Source organism: Lolium rigidum, chromosome 6, assembly GCF_022539505.1.
Source record: "Lolium rigidum isolate FL_2022 chromosome 6, APGP_CSIRO_Lrig_0.1, whole genome shotgun sequence".
Taxonomy (NCBI): domain Eukaryota; kingdom Viridiplantae; phylum Streptophyta; class Magnoliopsida; order Poales; family Poaceae; genus Lolium; species Lolium rigidum.
The window spans coordinates 48,820,230-48,835,603 of record NC_061513.1 but is presented as its reverse complement, the minus strand read 5'-3'; the positions used below and the strand labels follow the sequence as shown (position 1 = coordinate 48,835,603).

Below are 15,374 nucleotides of genomic sequence, written 5' to 3'. Positions count from 1 at the left end.
AAAGATCACGTACGAACAACTGCCTAAAGTTAGGCAACTTTTACATTTGTCACGAAAGGACACGCCAAGAGCAAAGAGAAGAAGGCAGGTCCCAAAAGGAGAAACAATCTAACCAAGGAAGCCTATAAAGTACGACTAATCCCCATCAGCTCTGCAGGCACTGTGCGCGTCGAGCTCATTCCCGGTAAACCAAGCTCCGGCCGACCCACCCACCCCGGCAATGAAGCCCCCGAGCCGCCTGGGAGCCGCCGTCGCCGCCGCGCTGCTCATGGCCACGACGCTGCTAGTCTCCACCGTCCTCAGATCGCCGCTGCCGCTACTTCCTTTGCTCCCATGCCTGCCCGCCGTCACAGCCCCCTCGGGATCCGGCTACGAGCCGACCGGCCTCGCCGCGCTCGCCGACGCCGCTGTCTACTACGCCACCACGCCGACGGTGCCGCAGCAGTCGCGCGCCGAGATCGCGCTCTCCCTGGCCGTCCTCCGCCGCCGGGCGCCGGCGCGGGTGCTGGTGTTCGGCCTCGGCCACGACTCGCCGCTGTGGCACGCGCTCAACCCCGGCGGCGTCACCTTGTTCCTGGAGGAGGACCCCAAGTGGTACCGCGTGGTGCGCTCGCGGTCGCCGTTCCTGCGCGCCCACCTCGTCAGCTACCGCACGCGGCTCGACCAGGCCGACCGCCTCCTCGAATCCTACCGGCGGTCCCCCTCCTGCGTCCCCGGCGCCGGCGCCGAGCCCGCCGTCCGGGGCAACGCGGCGTGCCCGCTGGCCCTGCACGACCTGCCGGCGGAGGTGTACGAGAGCGAGTGGGACATGATCATGCTGGACGCCCCCAAGGGGTACTTCGCGTCGGCGCCGGGGAGGATGGCGGCGATATGGACGGCGACGGTGATGGCGCGGGCCAGGCGCGGCGAGGGGGACACCGACGTGTTCCTGCACGACGTGGACCGCAAGGTGGAGAAGGCTTACGCCGAGGAGTTCCTCTGCGACAGGTTTAAGGTGGAAGCGGCCGGCCGGCTCTGGCATTTCAGCATCCCGCCGGTGTCCCGGCGGGAGAACACGACGACGGCCGGCGATGGCACGAGGCCGTTTTGCTGACTCCTACGAAAAGCGGAAGGCTCGAGATTTTTATTTTTAGTATTTTTTACTCCGTACATGGAAAGTCAGAACTTGCACACGCATGGGACAGACGTGGAGCCTAGAGGAATATAATCACTGATTGATCTACACAACACGTGGGCTCAGATCGTGAGGTCAATGAATGGGGGGACATCTCTCTCGTGGGCTCGTGGCACTGCCGCAATGTAATTTACTTGCATAATTTAGCTTTTTTTTAAGGAAAACTTGCATAATTTAGCTGGATTGAACGTTAACCTTCTTGGATCTCTATCGCAAGCAGTGGACCTGACTGTGGGCTCAAATCTCCATGGCATTGAAGTCTATTAGGTCTCTGATTAGTCTGCCATTAGATATCTCATTTGCTGGATTGAACGGTAGACTGAGGCTACTCTGAACAGAAAAGTACTATCATGTGCTTCATCCGTTTCAGAGAATAAGGTGTCCTTATTTTTCGTATTTTTTGTTTAACTAAGAATTGTCTGAAATATAAATATTGTTTGTATGAAATCAACATTATTATAGCATCTCTAGTGGATGGTGTATAAAGCAAATATACACGTTTGAGGCCTAAAATTGCTCTCTAGCGGAACGTGTATCCGGCCGTGGGAACCATCCACGACGCTACTGGACGTGAAAATAAACACGTCCTAGCCACGCTCGTGGGCGTGCAACCGCTCGCTCCCGCCCCCGTCCGGAGCCCATCAGAAGGTCGCCGGAATAGACCGCCGCCCGCCGGAATCGGCGTCTCCCGGCCGCCGCTGCTGGCCGCCGCCGCCCTCGTGTAGGTATCGCGTCGTCGGCCGCGTCCGCGTCCGCGCCGGTCGCGGCAGGTCGCCCTCATGCAGGCCTCCGCGTCCGCGCCGGTCGCGGCAGGTCGCCCTCATGCAGGCCTACGCGTCCGCCGCCGCCCTCCCGCAGGTCGCTGCTGGCCGTCGGCCGCCTCCGCGTCCGCCTGCAGGCTGGCGACGCGAATGGAGAATTGGAGATAGAGCTAGCTAGCTGGAACGTGAACGATTGGGGGTCTAATTGCTTTTGTTTATTATTGATCAGGGACTTATTTGTAAGAATTAAGGATCTGTTTGTAGTACATATGTTGAAGAGCAAGTCCAATTGGTAAATTGGTAGTTACAAAAATACTAGTAAAATATAGGATGGAGAATATACAAGTTCTACTATACACACGTTCCACTGAAAAATTAGGAGGTGTAAAATTTAGCAAGGTGTATATGGATGTGTATATGGAGATAAACACGTATAATTTTACACCATCCACTAGAGATGCTCTTAGAAAGTACTTTACAATACAAATCTAACGATAATAATTGAATATAATATAATCATGATTTTGTTGCTTATTTTTTATGTCAAAGTTTGTCTTGAAATTCGCTTGCGCCTTATTCTTTGGAACGAGGGTAGTACTAGTATCATGCACATGATACTAGTTTATGATACCACTTCCACAATGCATAGTATCATGTCATAGTATTATAGTTTTATTAAATTTAATGTCTTGCAGAAACTAATGCAAATTTGTGAACATAATGTATTTTGCCATTGATTTTTCTAGTTTTACATGCTATGATATGATATCATATTATAATACTACTCTCATTTCTAACCTCATTAATTCATGTACCGCATCAGATTTGTGTCTACTGATGGTACTCCCATTGTGACTAGTCTAATTGGTATCATAAGTATGTCATGTTAGCAAAAATCTAATGTGCCATAAAAATTAATGAGAAGAGGGATAAGAGTGGTGTCATATGTAGATACCGTATTATAGCACGTAAAACTAGGATATTTAATATCAAATACATCATGTTCATAAATTTGCATTAAGATTATACAAAACATTAAATAAATGGAATTATGATACTAATACTCCCTCCGTACCGGTTTACAAGGCTATTACGTATTTTGAGAAAAACTTTGACTACTAATTTGGTCAACAAAATATAAGATATATATCACAAAAATTATAGTATCAAAAACTTCTTTTGAATATAAATACAATGGTATAATTTTTGTGGCATATATCTTATATTTTTTTTGACCAAATTTGTAGTTAAATTTGTCCTTCAAATATGTGGTATCATAAATTAGTATAATATGCATGATACTAGTGTATGATACTTTCCATTGTGACTAGTCTAAGTTGTACCTTCAAGCATGAGAATAGTTAAATACTCAATCCATTCACCAACTTAAGATGTTTAAGTATATTTTTAGATTCATGGGATCTAGTCTGCTTTTGGTGTTTAGACTCACTATGGTGTGTATCTAGATCATTTTAAAATGTATAAAATATTTTATATTTATGGACAGAAGGAGTAGATGCGTTTGAACCTGAAAAAAATGTGTCACACATATAAGAAAAATAAGCAAGCATAAGTGTGGGTGTTTTCTATACCATTGATGAAATTTTCGAGATTCGTGCTGCTGTTGGACACTTGAACATTTTGATTTTCATTAGCATTTTATCGGTCACATCCTCAACTGCTTTTTTTCTGTCTTTTCTCCGCGCGACCCGCGAGCGCGATTTGCACAAAAATAACTCAAAAGTGAAAGAAAAGTACAGACTGACCCTCCGACGAAACTATTTCACCCATCTAACCCTTTTGTGTGGCGTCCCTCCCATCGGCGCCACACGTGCCAGTGTGGCGCCCCTCCTGCCGGCGCCACTCTCCCAGCCGACGTGGCGCCCTCGACGCTGAGCTGGTCCGCCGATCCGACGTGGCAGCATGTGTGGCGTCCCTCCCGTCGGCGCCACACATGCACTTATAATTGCCCAAACATACTGTGAGACCATTCGTCTGGGACTTAGCCGTTTTGGCGAGGCTCTATCTGTGGTGCTGATGCCACGGGCGCCACACTAGCATGTGTGGCGCCGATGCCACGGGCGCCACACAAAGAGGCTCGCCAAAACGGCTAAGGACTTATCGTCCGGAGCCCCTGGATGTTTTCGACTCAAAAGTTGATATATGTTGGCATGTGTGGCGCTGATGCCACGGGCGCCACACAGTGCAGTGTGGCGCCAGTGTGAAGGGCGCCACACGTTGACTTATGTTAAAACCATGAAAAATCGTACGATACTCCGACAGTTTTGAGTACAACATTGGACACAACAAGTAGCAATTTCAGAACATACACATATAACACTTCATAGCTCACATCGTAGCACGTAGATTCAAACAACAAGTAGCATTATAGACATGGTTCGAAATGACATAGGGTTCACAACTCGATACTTATGAAGATAGAGTTCACAACAACATGTAGCACATCCTAATATCAACATTGCAATTTCCCTCACCACTCACCATATCATTACCTTGTGTCTTGCAACACGTTGGTGAAGTGGAAGAAGATGATATATCATCACGACCGGAGGTGGAAGCAACTTGGAGCTCTTCATGATGTGAAGGGGAAGAGAGCTCCTCGGAGTCACCACCGACCAATTGAGAAGTGGATCCACCAAACATTTCCTTAAGCTTGATCCACATCTCATGAGACGATTTTCGCTTTATATATATCAAGAACCTACGAAAATCGGGTCTCAAGGAGAATAAAAGCTCATTAGATACTTGAGCTTCAAGATGTAAGTTTTTCTCATCCTCTAAAGATAGATTTTGAGGATCCATCGGAGGAGAAAAACCTACATCTAGAAATTGCTCAATGTTTGGACACAAGGTCCGAAGATTGCAAAGCAAGCAATTTCGCCACAAATGATAATTTGTGCCAACAAAGATAATTGTGTCATTGTGCACTATACTAGCCGACATCTTTACTCTCAAGGCGGTGAAGCCTAAAACAAGGAGAGACCTTGCTCTGATACCAATTGAAAGATCGAGATGTCGCCTAGAGGGGGGTTGGGGGGTGAATAGGCAATTACAAACTCTTGCGGATTTGTCTTGTATGAATGCGGAATTAAACTATCGTTTAGTTTACAAGCACAAACCCTAAATATGCTAAGCTCAACTAAGTGTAACAATAGCAACTAGAGCTAAGCAAGAAAGGCACAAGATATATGTAGCACAAGTGATAGCAAGATATATGTACTTCAAGCACGATGGCTATCACAAGGAAAGAGAGCTCGGGTATAGAAATAACCGAGGCACGCGGAGACGAGGATGTATTCCCGTGTTCCCTTGCTTTGCAACAAGGTACGTCACGTTTGGAGGAGTGGAGGTCCCACGAAGGATTCCCCGCGCCACGAAGGCTCACCCTATTCTCCGAACCACACCCACGAAGGATAATGGCCCTTTCCTTATGGTTAGCTTTTCCTCCGCTCCGGAGATGGCAAACTCCACAACCACTTCACAAGCTCCACGAAGGAGAAGCCCGGGCCTCTTCACAATCTTCTTGAAGAGATCACCGGAGCACCAATCACCAAGCCAACTAGGAGGTCACCCTCCAAGAGTAACAAGATCACGGTCTCTCACTCGAACAAATCGTGGTGGAGAGCTCAACACTATGCAATGATGCAAATCAAGAACACCGGAGGTGTTCAAGTCCTTCACACTCAAATCCCACCAAAGCAACGAATGCTAGGATGAGATTGGAGAGGAAGAACAAGGGGAAAGTCAACCAAAGACTCCAAGATCTAGATCCCAAGAGTTTCCCTCACTTAGAGAAGAAATCGATCGGTGAAAGTGTAGATCTAGATCTCCTCTCTCAAATCCTCAAATATGAGCAAGAATGATTGGAGGAATCAAGGGGGAGAGCAAGTTCTTCAAATAGTAGCAATAGAGGAGAGAGAATAGGAAGAACTAGCTCAGCTCAAGGTGGAAGAAGCCTATTTATAGCAAAGGGAGAAATAGAGCTGTTGGGGGAAAAAGATAGGAAAAAAACAAAAGAAATCGGGTTGAAAAACACCCGAGGCCGGCGGCCCAGCCGGCTGACCGGAACCTGGGCTGAGGAGGCCGGTTGCCTGTCCGGCCAGGCCGGCCTGCCAGCCGGGCGGGGCAACTGGGCCGCGCGGAGGCGACCAGCCCAGGCGGGGCGAGCTGCAGGGCGGCAGGTAGGCGTGGGGCGCACGGGCAGCGCTGGCCGCCTGGGCCGCGCGGGGCAGAGGTGGCCGTGTGGGCCGAGTGGGGCGGAGGCGGCCCAGCGAAGGGATCCGGCCGGACCGGGGTGCGCGCCGGGCAGGCCGGCCGTGGACCGGGCCTCGCAACCGGTCATGGGCCGAAGCCCCCGGGCACAGGCCGGATGGCACCGGTGCCAGGTCCGGTCCGGACCGGGTGGGCCGGTTGCCGGTCCGGTCAGACCGGCCGGTCGGCTGGCCCCTTCTTTTTCTTTTTCCTTTTATTCTTTTCTCCTTTTCCTTTTTCTTTAATAACTATTGCTCCCGAACTCCGAATCGCATGAAACCAATTTTGTTTGGAAGATAACAACAAATGCTATCTTATAGAAAGTGAAAACCCAAGAATATGTAGGAGGGGATTTTATCATGAATATAAAAGGTAGAACCTTATATCATGAATAACCGGTAAAATCACCCAACCTCGAAAACGCAATAGAAGATGCATGTGAACTTCGTTTTCGATGAACTTGGGCTTGTTGTAAAGCTAGCAACAAGCTCAAGAACCTCACACCGAGAAATACCAAGAAGCAATAAGAATATGCAAAGTATGCAAAGGATTGAGCTCCCTAAGACGATGTGGTCAAGTTACCCAACCGAAAGCCCCTCTTAATAGTGCGGCTATCTATCCTATAATCCGGTCTCCCATCAACCACCACGAGACCGGTAAAAGGAAAACCTATCAAGGTCATACCTTTGCCTTGCGCATCCCATCACTTGATCATTTGTCGCTCGTGTATACTCACAAATGCTCCCCATACACTATGATGGGAAAGCTTCATTGAAGCACATCTTCATATGTCCACTATCACCAAATGGACGGCAAGCTTCAAGCATGTGATCCACTCAAGATGCTCATCTTGAACTTGCCCAACTCAACCTTGTATCTTCTCATACTCACTTAAGATAGAGCATGGATAATATTGAGTTCCACATAAGAAATCCATCTTCATTTCTTCTTCTTGATCATATCACATATATATCTTCATACCGATGATCTTGATGCCAATACACAAGGTATATCTTTATCTTCATGGCATCCATACTTGAATCCAACACATGGAGAGCAAGTAGTACCTATGGAATATTCCTTCATATAAACTCAATGAAAACATTAGTGTAAGGGTACATTGCCCCTATGTGTGGTTTTGGTAATTAATGACAACCCCTATGGACTAATGTTTTCATTGAGTTTATATGAAGGAATATTCCATAGGTACTACTTGCTCTCCATGTGTTGGATTCAAGTATGGATGCCATGAAGATAAAGGTATACCTTGTGTATTGGCATCAAGATCATCGGTATGAAGATATATATGTGATATGATCAAGAAGAAGAAATGAAGATGGAGTTCTTATGTGGAACTCAATATTAGCCATGCTCTATCTTATGTGAGTATGAGAAGATACAAGGTTGAGTTGGGCAAGTTCAAGATGAGCATCTTGAGTGAATCACATGCTTGAAGCTTGCCGTCCATTTGGTGATAATGGACATGTGAAGATGTGCATCAATGTGGCTTTCCCATCATAGTGTATGGGAGAGTATTTGTGAGTCTTCACGAAGCAACATTGATCAAGTGAGGCATTCCGGCTTGAGTGAAGCTTGAAGAGTTATCATCAAGATCAAGCGGGATGCGCAAGGCAAAGGTATGGACTTGCTAGGTTTTCCTTTTACCGGTCTCAAGGTGGATGTTGGGAGACCGGATTATAGGATAGATAGCCGCACTATTAAGAGGGGCTTTCGCTAAGTAACTTGATCACATCATCTTAGGGAGCTCAATCCTTTGCATACTTTGCATATCCTTATTGCTTCTTGGTGTTTCTCTGTGTGAGGTTCTTGAGCTTGTTGCTAGATTTACAACAAGCCCAAGTTCATCGAAAACGGAATCCGCATGCATCTTCTATTGCGTTTTCGAGTTTGGACGTCTTCACCGTTTCTTGACGGTGGGAGACTCCCTCTCTAAAATCATCTAAAATGTTCTGTGAGGAGTCTCCATATTTCCAGTTTTTGTTGGGGTTCTATTCGTTGTTATCTTTCCAACAAAATTGGTTTCATGTTAATCGGAGTTCGGGAGCAATAGTTATTAAAGAAAAGGTAAAAGAGAAAAAGGAAAAGAAAAGAAAAAAGGGGGGAGGCGGCCGGTTGCCGCCCGGCCTGCCGGGCCGCACGCCGGCCCACCCGGTCGACCGGGCGGCCACCGGCCCAGGCGCCGGCCAGCCCAGCCAGCCCTCCGGTCCGACCGGACCGTAACCGGGCCGCCGCCCCATCCGGCCCGGCCGCCCGCGCCCCACCGGCCCGCTCGGTGCCCTGCCCGGCCGACCGGCCTCCCGGCCGGGCCGGGCCTTTTCTTCTCCCCGCGCGCTCGCAGGCCTATCCGCCGCCCATGAGCGGCGCGCGCCCGCCCGGCTGCTGGTCCGGCTGGGCCGGATCCCGAACCGGCCGGTCCGGCCACGGATCCGGTCGGCCGGCTGCCGTGCCGGCCTGGGCCGACTTTTCTGCCCGTTTTTCTTGTCTCTTTCTCTGGTTTTTCCCCCAACAGTTATATTTGCTCCATAGCTATAAATAGTCCTTTCTTCCACCTTGAGCAAGCAGTTCTTCCCATTCTCTCACCTCCATTGTTGCTATTTGAAGAACTTGCTCTCCCCCTTGATTCCTCCAACCACTCTTGCTCATATTTGAGGATTTGAGAGAGGAGATCTAGATCTACACTTTCACCAATCCATTTCTTCTCTAAGTGAGGGAATCTCTTGGGATCTAGATCTTGGAGTCTTTGGTTGACTTTTCCCTTGTTCTTCCTCTCCAATCTCATCCTAGCATTCGTTGCTTTGGTGGGATTTGAGTGTGAAGGACTTGAACACCTCCGGTGTTCTTGCTTTGCATCATTGCATAGTGTTGAGCTCTCCACCACGATTTGTTCGAGTGAGAGACCGTGAGCTTGTTACTCTTGGAGGGTGACCTCCTAGTTGGCTTGGTGATTGGTGCTTCGGTGATCTCTTCAAGAAGATTGTGAAGAGGTCCGGGCTTCTCCTTTGTGGAGCTTGTGAAGTGGTTGTGGAGCTTGCCATCTCCGGAGCGGAGGAAAAGCTAACCATAAGGAAAGGGCCATTATCCTTCGTGGGTGTGGTTCGGAGAATAGGGTGAGCCTTCGTGGCGCGGGGAATCCTTCGTGGGACCTCCACTCCTCCAAACGTGACGTACCTTGTTGCAAAGCAAGGGAACACGGGAATACATCCTCGTCTCCGCGTGCCTCGGTTATTTCTATACCCGAGCTCTCTTTCCTTGTGATAGCCATCGTGCTTGAAGTACATATATCTTGCTATCACTTGTGCTACATATATCTTGTGCCTATCTTGCTTAGCTCTAGTTGCTATTGTTACACTTAGTTGAGCTTAGCATATTTAGGGTTTGTGCTTGTAAACTAAACGATAGTTTAATTCCGCATTCTTACAAGACAAATCCGCGAGAGTTTGTAATTGCCTATTCACCCCCCCTCTAGGCGACATCTCGATCTTTCAATTAGTCCATAGGGGTTGTCATTAATTACCAAAACCACACATAGGGGCAATGTACCCTTACAATCTCCCCCATTTTGGTAATTGATGACAACCACAATAAGAGGGTTTATATAATGAATATTAGTGACAAGTACGCAACTTATCCGAGAATAAGTTGTATACAAGAGGTTGTATTTGATATGGTCAAGTAACACAAAGCAACTAGTCCATATCAAAACCGACTCTACTCACACAACTTCAACAAATGCAATGGATGTGAGTAGAACCAATATATATGGAGAAAACTCCCCCACAATGTATGCACGTGTGATGAACATGAATTCATTGCATACATTGTCAAGATTAACCTTTGGGATAGTTTCCACTATATATATATACAACCATGCAAGACATATAAATATGGAATGCATGAGAGGCAAAACACTTAAGCACAAACCAAGCTTAAGTATAAAACCATTCCCTTAAACCCTCTAAACTTCTCCCCCATTGGCATCGATTGTCAAAATGGGTGAAAAATTTAGAAGGCCAATATAATGTGAGTTCCTCCCAAAAGTGTGAACTTCTCATAATTTGAGTGGAATCAAGTGCATATATCCAATGATGAATACTTGAAGGAAATCAAACTATATTGAGGAACAAAGATTGCATAAAGATAACATGGTGAAGTGAGCTTCAACAAATAAATCAAGCAATCAAAGATCCAATTGGACAAACAAAGATATCATGATAAGAGAGATATAGTGCTTCTAAAAATAAGAAAGCTCCCCAAGGTTCGTGCACAATTTATAATGTTTGCATTTGAATACAATATGCACAAACATGGAATCCTCACTCCCTATATATCATTTAGAACACAACTAAGATAAAGAGGGTATGCTTATCAAGAACAACTTTAGTCCAACAATTACGAGATATGAGTGCATGAAGAAAATAAATAAACCAAGCACTCATAAATTTTCTTTACCAACCCACTATAAACAAAAAGGGGTAAAAGATGGTCGGCAAAGAACAAGGATATCAAGATGATGGATTAACGCTCTTATGTATATGAGTTTCTAAAGTGGACAAAGTGATCCATAAAGAGACATACACACACAAGAGGTTAACAAAATAGATAAAACAAGATATCCAAGATGAAGTCATAAAATATACCAAAGGATGTTTGCTTAAGAAGCATATATAGCCTATGGCTCCAATTTTCACTTATGGTATATATGAATGAATTCAACTAAGTTAAACCTCAAAAATATTACAACTAACAATAAGGGAAGTAGAGCTAGTTGGAGTGTTTTGAGAAAGGCAACAAGTATCACAAATACGGATTTATTTCACAAATTCATCAATATTGCACACAAGAGCTCTTTGAGGAATTGATACGCAATAAATTGCTAGAAGGCATATTTGTGATAGGTGAATCATAAAGTATGATATATATATATATAACCTATCATATGCATCTTCTCAAATTACTCAAATGTTCAATAAGAAGTTTTACTTTAAATGGTTTTTTTTTTCAAGAACCGCAATATTTTCGAAATAAATAATTTCATGCCAAGATACAACCTACAAGAGATTGGATGCTATATGAGAGTGCATGAATAAGATACTTGTTACCGAGATGGCAATGGCTTGATGTAGTGGATAAGAGTTCATCGATCATCCTAGCTTGACTCCAATCCTCATACGGTGACAACACCTTCCTTATAGATGAGACAAGCCTCCATTGCATCTCCAATGTACCTAAAACATCATTCAAGTACATCTTGGTCCCCAAACTCATTGGGTCCAACATGGTTAGACTAACCACAATATATAGGACACACTCCATATAAACATGTGCATATGTATATGAAGTTTGAATTTCATGCACATCTTAGCCATTTAGGATTTGATGGAGTATATCCTACATAATGGATCGAAAGAAAGCAAGCATGCTACAAGTATAAACAAATTACATATAAGCATGCACCAAAACTTTTAAAGATCCAAGAACGATATACTTTGGACAAAAACACCAAAGGAATTAAATAAGGCATAGAGGTGTCACAAAACAAATTTGTTGTCCAAATTATATCTAAGAAGCAAATCACAAAAGATTTGTTCAACAAAGTTCAACAAGTGAACTAAGAAGAAACCGTTGAGCATAAAGGATGAAATAAGGCAAACATGCTCAAAGATTTATCTCATTCAACAAATAAAGCATAGAAGAAGGAATGAGATAGCAAAAACTCCCCAAAAGAGCAAGGTTCAAACGAATAAACCAAACCCTCACTTTTCACAATGGCACAATGTACCGTAAAGAAAAGGTATGTATTCCAAAACAAACACTTGATATGAATCAGGAGGATTTATCAAAAGATTTTTCAAAGGGACAAGGAAGACATATGGGGGCTATAAAGATTTCTTGGAAATAAAATAAGCAAGTAAGAAACAATCCAAGGTGAAGGTGATCCATAAATTCAACCACATATAAGGTTATCAATTGTCAAAGACAATGAGTATATTGGAAATAATTTCCGGTGGTGAATTGACAAAGATAGTAAGGATCAATCTTCACAATAAAAGGCATAGGATAAGTATATAGAATTAAGCACTATGCACGGATGAAGATTCTTGATAACTTCAACTAGTCACACAATCACACACGGCAATGATTAGAATAACTTGAAGCAAACGGTGTCCCAAATAAGATATAGAGATATGTATTTGAGGAAAAACCGCACCAAGAATTTCATATTCAAACAAGAGCCCACAAGATGAGTAATAAAATATTTTTATTATGAATGGAGCTTGTTTGAGCAAACATGCCACCTAGGAACAAGATAATTAAGAGCATCAACTCTAAGTGGCATAACCTCATATGTTCACATTTTCTAGGCTTGTGATATGTACAAAACATATTACTCCCCCATAATGTGATAAAAACATTTCTTCTAAATAAGAGGCAACTAAAATTCAACTAGAGATGATTAATGGATATTTAGAATTTGAATTTCTCATGAGTATGACACACCACATAGTGACTATATAATCTTGCAATATCAATACTAAGTGGTGGTATCCATGTACACATATTTTAAAGAAAGAGAGATGCACAAAGCATATCACTCCCCCAAAATGGGATGTTCCATTAATCACTTCAAAGAGAGCCAAATAAGATATCATCAAGATGCATTAGGCTCCAAAACAATACACAAGTATATGATGAGTCAAACAAACATACTTGAATACACAAGATAGGTAAGTAAGACACAACACATACACACAAATATTTGGTACAAAACCAAACATGCAAAGGGGCAAGTAACTTACAATAAATATGATGAGTTGAAGTATAAGTTACCGCAAGGAGGAACATTGGATATAAGATATAGATGATAATCCATATGACTTGGCTTGGTCAAAATATAATATATGAAGATCCCTTAATTCTTCATGAATTAGCCAAATCTCCAATGACCTCCATTTGTACCTATTGATCAAGTTTGAGATTGTTGGTCCCCAACCAAGTTGGGTCCTAAGAGATTAGTCACAATAGGCTTGGCAACCCAAATGGTTCTTTTCTTGAAACCACTTTGAGTTCCAACAAACTTGGCAAACACATTGCCATCCTTATCCTTCCCTAGAGAATAATCATCATCAACAATTATAGGGTTAGATAAGGTACCACCTAAGCAAGAAGAAGCAAAGTGCCCCTTCTCACGACATAAGTAGCAAGTGTTCCCCTTTCTCTTCTTTATTGATTTCCTCTCTTGGGGAACATTATCTTGATTCTTCTTGGGAAGTGGCCTATCTTCAACTTGAGGTCGAGCATGAGCTTGACCTTGACCTTGTGGCCGTTTCCCTTGTTGTTTCTCACTCAAGTGCTTCTTCTTCAGTGGGCATGATCTAACATGATGCCCTTCAACCTTGCACTTGAAGCAAACCAACTTGGCCGGATCATTGACTTTATCTTGGCCCTTCTTCTTGTTGCTCTTGCTCTTGGACTTGTTCTTGTTATTGGAGTTGAATCCAAGTCCACTTTTGTCATTGGGGGATTGTTGCACACTTAGCATCTTGTCAAGTGCGGATTTCCCTTCATGACGCTTTTCCAAGTCTTTCTTCAAAGAAAGGACTTGAGCCTAGAGCTCTTTTATTTCCTCTACATGGTTAGTAGAAATACAAGTACTAGAGGAAGTAGAAGCTTCATTGTTAGAGCAACAAGGCAAAGTGAGTAATCCAACACAAGGTGTATCACTAGTTTGACTAGATGGATTACAAGGACTAGCACATGGCAATATAACATTTTGGGTAGAGGTTGTGCTAATGTCCACATGAGGCTCACAAGATGTTACCTTAGTGATACTAGCCTCATGAGCTAACTTTAGCCCATCATAGGAAATTAGAAGGTCATCATGAGAGCCCGAGAGCTTTTTATGACTTTCTTCCAATTCCCTATAATTGCTAGTTAGCAACTCAAGTTGAGCCCTTAACTCAACATTCTCCTTTAAGATAGATGCTTCACAAGAATTAGAGTTAGTAGCACAAGCATCAACAATAGTTTTCTCATTTTCATGCATATAGGATTCAATTTTTTGTGTAAGCATGAAATTAGCATGCTTCTCATCTTTTAGCTCATGCTTGAGGAGAGTGAATCTCATTTCCCCATTTTCAACATGGGACTCCAACTCCACTATGGTTTCCCTATATTTATTCAAGGTATCCATAGAGTGTTCGAGATAAGCACGAGCTTCTTTATTACCACGAAGAGAAGCATATACCATTGCCATATCATGCACCAAGATATTATGTTCTTCATCATTATCATCATCATCACTCTCATCATTAGAGGGTGTGTTAGGAGTCAAAGTAGGAGATACCTTTGGTCCATTTGCCATAAGGCACATGTGCATACCGTGAGGATGAAGATGAAGATATTCTTGAATCCTCATTTGAAATCATGTCTTGATCCATAGAGTGTTCGGTTTCCTCTACAATGTTAGTCAACAAGCAACTAGAGGAAATAGAAACATTTTGATTATGGGAGCAAGACAAGGCAAGCATATCCTCATGAGATCTATGTAAGCAATTTACACATGATATGCAAGGACTATCAACACAAGCATGTAGATTATTTTCAATGCAAGATGTGTTTAAGTCCAAAGAGGAAACATTGCAATGAGATAGAGATGAAGAGTCATCACTATTGAGCACAATATCAACATTGCAATTTCCCTCACCACTCACCATATCATTACCTTGTGTCTTGCAACACGTTGGTGAAGTGGAAGAAGATGATATATCATCACGACCGGAGGTGGAAGCAACTTGGAGCTCTTCATGATGTGAAGGGGAAGAGAGCTCCTCGGAGTCACCACCGACCAATTGAGAAGTGGATCCACCAAACATTTCCTTAAGCTTGATCCACATCTCATGAGACGATTTTCGCTTTATATATATCAAGAACCTACGAAAATCGGGTCTCAAGGAGAATAAAAGCTCATCAGATACTTGAGCTTCAAGATGTAAGTTTTTCTCATCCTCTAAAGATAGATTTTGAGGATCCATCGGAGGAGAAAACCTACATCTAGAAATTGCTCAATGTTTGGACACAAGGTCCGAAGATTGCAAAGCAAGCAATTTCGCCACAAATGATAATTTGTGCCAACAAAGATAATTGTG

The 15,374-nt window shown here is 43.9% G+C and overlaps 1 protein-coding gene across 1 annotated transcript; it reads left to right on the top strand.

The window, feature by feature from the left end:
* The first annotated feature begins 220 nt into the window (after nt 1-220).
* On the top strand, nt 221-1,093 carry LOC124659909 (probable methyltransferase At1g27930). Its single transcript, XM_047197722.1, has one exon. It carries the CDS (start codon nt 221-223, stop codon nt 1,091-1,093), a length of 873 nt encoding a protein of 290 aa, XP_047053678.1.
* The last annotated feature ends 14,281 nt before the right edge of the window (nt 1,094-15,374 follow it).

What these genes read in the sequence shown, in the direction of transcription:
- LOC124659909 (XM_047197722.1), top strand. Translation starts at nt 221, where the DNA reads ATGAAGCCCCCGAGCCGCCTGGGAGCCGCCGTCGCCGCCGCGCTGCTC.